Raw genomic sequence first — 3,846 nt, forward strand, 5'->3', positions numbered from 1 at the left:
TGCACTCTATGTACACTATGGCAGTATTTGGGATACGGCCTTCATGTTGCGGGTCGTGTGACGTCACTCCGGCGACGGTTGTGTGCTGTACACTCGGCTCATTTAGCTTACAGTCCTGCATATTCGGAATAAAAGATGGGTATGTGTGTATTCTTTTGGGTAGTCTAATCCAAGGCCAGGTTTCAAAATATTAGTGAAGATTAGCCAGCTACTACAGATAACTTGACTAAGGCGAATAGTGTTAGTATGATTAGTAACAGTATTAGGATTAGTAGTGCTCTTACTTTCTCGCGCGCTGATTGATGATCTATAATTATAAATCAGATATAAATTTGAAATGAATTGCAGAGGTTGTTATAACGTAGTGTATAATTGCGTGTTCAGTGAATACATTTGCCCAGTCTTAGGTTGCATTGCATTGCCATTGCATTCATCAGTCTTAATTATCGTCTTCCTGGTTTATATAAATCTGTAGGAATACACTCTGCATGTATTAGCACTGTGTTCCTTTGGAAACACAAATCACGTCTTTTTTAGAAAATAAAATAAAAAAAATCAGCGGTGATTTATGTAGAAAAAGAAACATAACTTAGAGACTGCTATTCTTGTTTCCAGTCGGAACTTATTGAGGGACGGACACTGACGTGGCCTCTTGCTAGCATTGTGTCCTAAATGTTTCCGCTTACAAACGATAAAACGCATTCAGGGTGTTTGTTTTTTAATAATACTGTTTGGCCACTAATGTTTTGGGATAAAAGAGTGGGATTTCAGAAGTGTGCTGAATATTCTTCCCCTGTGCTTCCACACATGAGGTTTTCTGCCATACACCACAGCTTCCCACTTCCCAGCCCTGGTCCTGGAGAACCCCCTGTCCTGTTTTCTCTGCTCTAACTAACACACACACACACACCTCAACTCAAAGGAGCTGTTAATTAGCTGATGTGTTTGGAGGTAAATCACTAAAATATGCAGGACAGGAGCTACTCCAGGACCAGGGCTGGGAACCTGTTCCATACACTGGAGGGGAACAGTGATGTTGACTGTGTGTATTTAAAAAAAGTCCCCATTTTGGGGTTGGTGATGTGATCTGGCACAGCTATAACAACACGGCAGTTGAAAGCATACATGGAGTATGATATTTAGTTTTTACAAAAGCATATTTAGTTTCATTTTTTTTTAAAAAATTCTATCTAACAAGGTCTGACACGAAGTCAGTTCTTAGCAATAAAAAATGCTAACAAATCAATATGATGTAAGATAATGACAATGTGCTCAATTTCAGTTATTGACTAACTGCAAATGAAAGTTGATTGCATAATGACAGTGAAATATCTAAATCTGTGTTCCACAAGCCAGACATTTTGTTACTTTTTGTAGAATTACTGATATCATCTACAGTAGAGAAGCTTATTGGAATGTAATTTTTCACAGTATAATAACCTAGGATCATATCACTGCTTGCAATCAGTCCATAACAAAATAAAATATTATTATCAAGAGGGAAGTGTTACATAACAGCTAAAAGACTCTTGTTGCAGTAATAGTTTAATATTAAATCTATAAGCTGATCTGCTGATTAATGCTTATTGTAAACCTCTGCTTATAGTAATTCTGGTTATTGTGAACTCTCTCTCAGCGGTGAATACAGGGACGTCTCTGGTGTTGTCCAGTCTGCTGTCTGTGCTGGTCTTTGCTGGCATGCAGATGTTCAGCAGGCAGCTGGCCTCCTCTGAGTGGCTCACCATCCTGGGAGGTTTCCTGGGCTCCTTGCTCTTCATCTGCTCCCTCACTGTATCCTAACATGGCTGCTGATCTTCAGATTGTACAGTTTTTGTCATCATCACATTGTAACAGATATGACAATTGTATCTCAGTAGTTAAGGCCGGAATCTTGGGAGAATACCAGAGAGTCACTGTGATGTGGGATCTTAATCAATGGTCTTTACCCTTTTAGTCTGTGCTGGAATCATTATTCTGCTTTACATTTAGTCACTTGGGATGAAAAAGTAATGAAACAATGCATGAATTAGTTTTTTTAATGTCTTATTTTAAATATTTCACTGTTTAGTCCCCATGAATTCATTAAAAATTCTAAGTTGTAGTTACTTAAGAATCTCACAGGATGCCTTTGCAGTGAGGGAGGAAGTGCTGAGACCCGTACTCATGTAATGGATGTAGATACCTTTGTTAAAAGCTTGAGACCTACAATATGTTTAGTCTTGTCTTAGTACACCTTTGTGGTATTTTCAAGTAGTAACATACTGAAAATGATGTCTGAGTCTGTTTCTCCTTAACTCTCACTCTCAGGCCTTTAACAATCTGGAGAATCTTGTCTTTGGTAAAGGTTTCCAGGCAAAGATCTTTCCAGAGAGTGAGTGGGCAAACCCCTGCTTTTATTCCTGAACTGTTACACCATAATTATGTGACGTGCCTTATAAGCATACAGGTTTAATAACAGAAGCTTTCATTTTAGTTATTTAGGTAAAATCTTGTGGGTTTTTTTCTGTTATAATATTAGTGCTTGGACATGGATGAAAATGAATAATTCTAATTCTCTCTCTCTTCAGTTTTTCTGTGTCTGTCCCTGTCCCTGTTCGCATCTGGTTTGGTGCATCGTGTGTGCGTCACCACATGGTGAGTAACAAAAAATATGCTAAATAACAGTAGCTACATTTTAGTCCACAAAGCAAACATATTTAATCACATTTAATAATCTTTTTCCTGAACTAACAGCATTTTGACAAACTCTTTTGAATATATAACAACTATAAATAACAATTAAAAATAATATAGGTGTAGAAGGAATTGAACGTAATCCAAAATCTGAATAATCTAAATGAATATTGTAAAATGTGGCCATATTTCAATATTTTAGGGTGGGTTTTATAGACAGCTGTACTGTTTATCAACAACATATTCATATATGTCCTGCTGTGTGTTAGATTTAAGCTGAATAAACATCTTATAAACATTGCTAATATTTTAATCATGTTTAATAGTCTATCCTACGGACTTTTCGGTCCAGAAGTCATAGTTTTACAATTGACACTAACAAAGATTTCAGAGTTCATACTGTATTAGTTACTTGTAAGTATACCTAATAAATTGGCATTTCACCACATCACATCTGCCACTTTTACTGTATGGGTTATATAGCTAGCTTACACCTGTAGCCAACAGGTCTGTATGTTTCTGAGATAAAACTGTAATATTCTGTGGACATTTAACAGTTTATTCCTCGACTTCTCTTTACAGCTTGATATTCTCGCTCTTTGCTCTGTACTACATCAACAAAGTGTCAGCAGCTCTTTACCAGGTGGCCGCTCCAGTAGCAACTCCTGCCAAAACCACCGGCAAGGGCAAAAGGAAGAACTAAATGATTGAATCTGCCCACATCGTCCAACAACAGCAACATTGATTATTTGGCATATTCCTATAATGTTTTGTTTGAAATTTGGCCCATTTTATGATTACTACATTCCATTCCACAAGCCAAATTAATCCCCAATCAGGAGTCACACAGATTATTAATGACCCAAAATACATATATGATTCATGTAAATATTTGTCTGGTTACGCAAATACAGCATTGCGTTACACTTGTTCACAAACTGCAGTAAATTGACCTGCACTGATTCCTGATTGAATCTGTAAAGATTACTCAGTCATGTCGTTACATGGTACTCATGTCGTACCAGTCATAGCTGTGTGAATTGGTTTCTCTTATGAAGTATTTTTGTTAAAGGATTTGCTATTAAAACACTTAAAAGCCTTAAACGATGCTTGTTGTTTTTGTATTCTGTGACAGAATGAATGCAAGCAAATTAAAACACTGACATGACAAGA

General features: G+C 36.9%; 1 protein-coding gene across 1 annotated transcript; it reads left to right on the forward strand.

Annotated features, from left to right (window-relative positions):
- On the forward strand, positions 1–3,846 carry krtcap2 (keratinocyte associated protein 2). Its single transcript, XM_026944813.3, has 5 exons — positions 1–139; positions 1,637–1,791; positions 2,308–2,371; positions 2,568–2,634; positions 3,256–3,846. Exons 1-5 carry the CDS (start codon positions 136–138, stop codon positions 3,374–3,376), a joined length of 411 nt encoding a protein of 136 aa, XP_026800614.1. The 5' UTR covers positions 1–135; the 3' UTR covers positions 3,377–3,846.

The sequence above is a fragment of the Pangasianodon hypophthalmus genome, chromosome 1 (genome assembly GCF_027358585.1).
Source record: "Pangasianodon hypophthalmus isolate fPanHyp1 chromosome 1, fPanHyp1.pri, whole genome shotgun sequence".
Lineage (NCBI taxonomy): Eukaryota > Metazoa > Chordata > Actinopteri > Siluriformes > Pangasiidae > Pangasianodon > Pangasianodon hypophthalmus.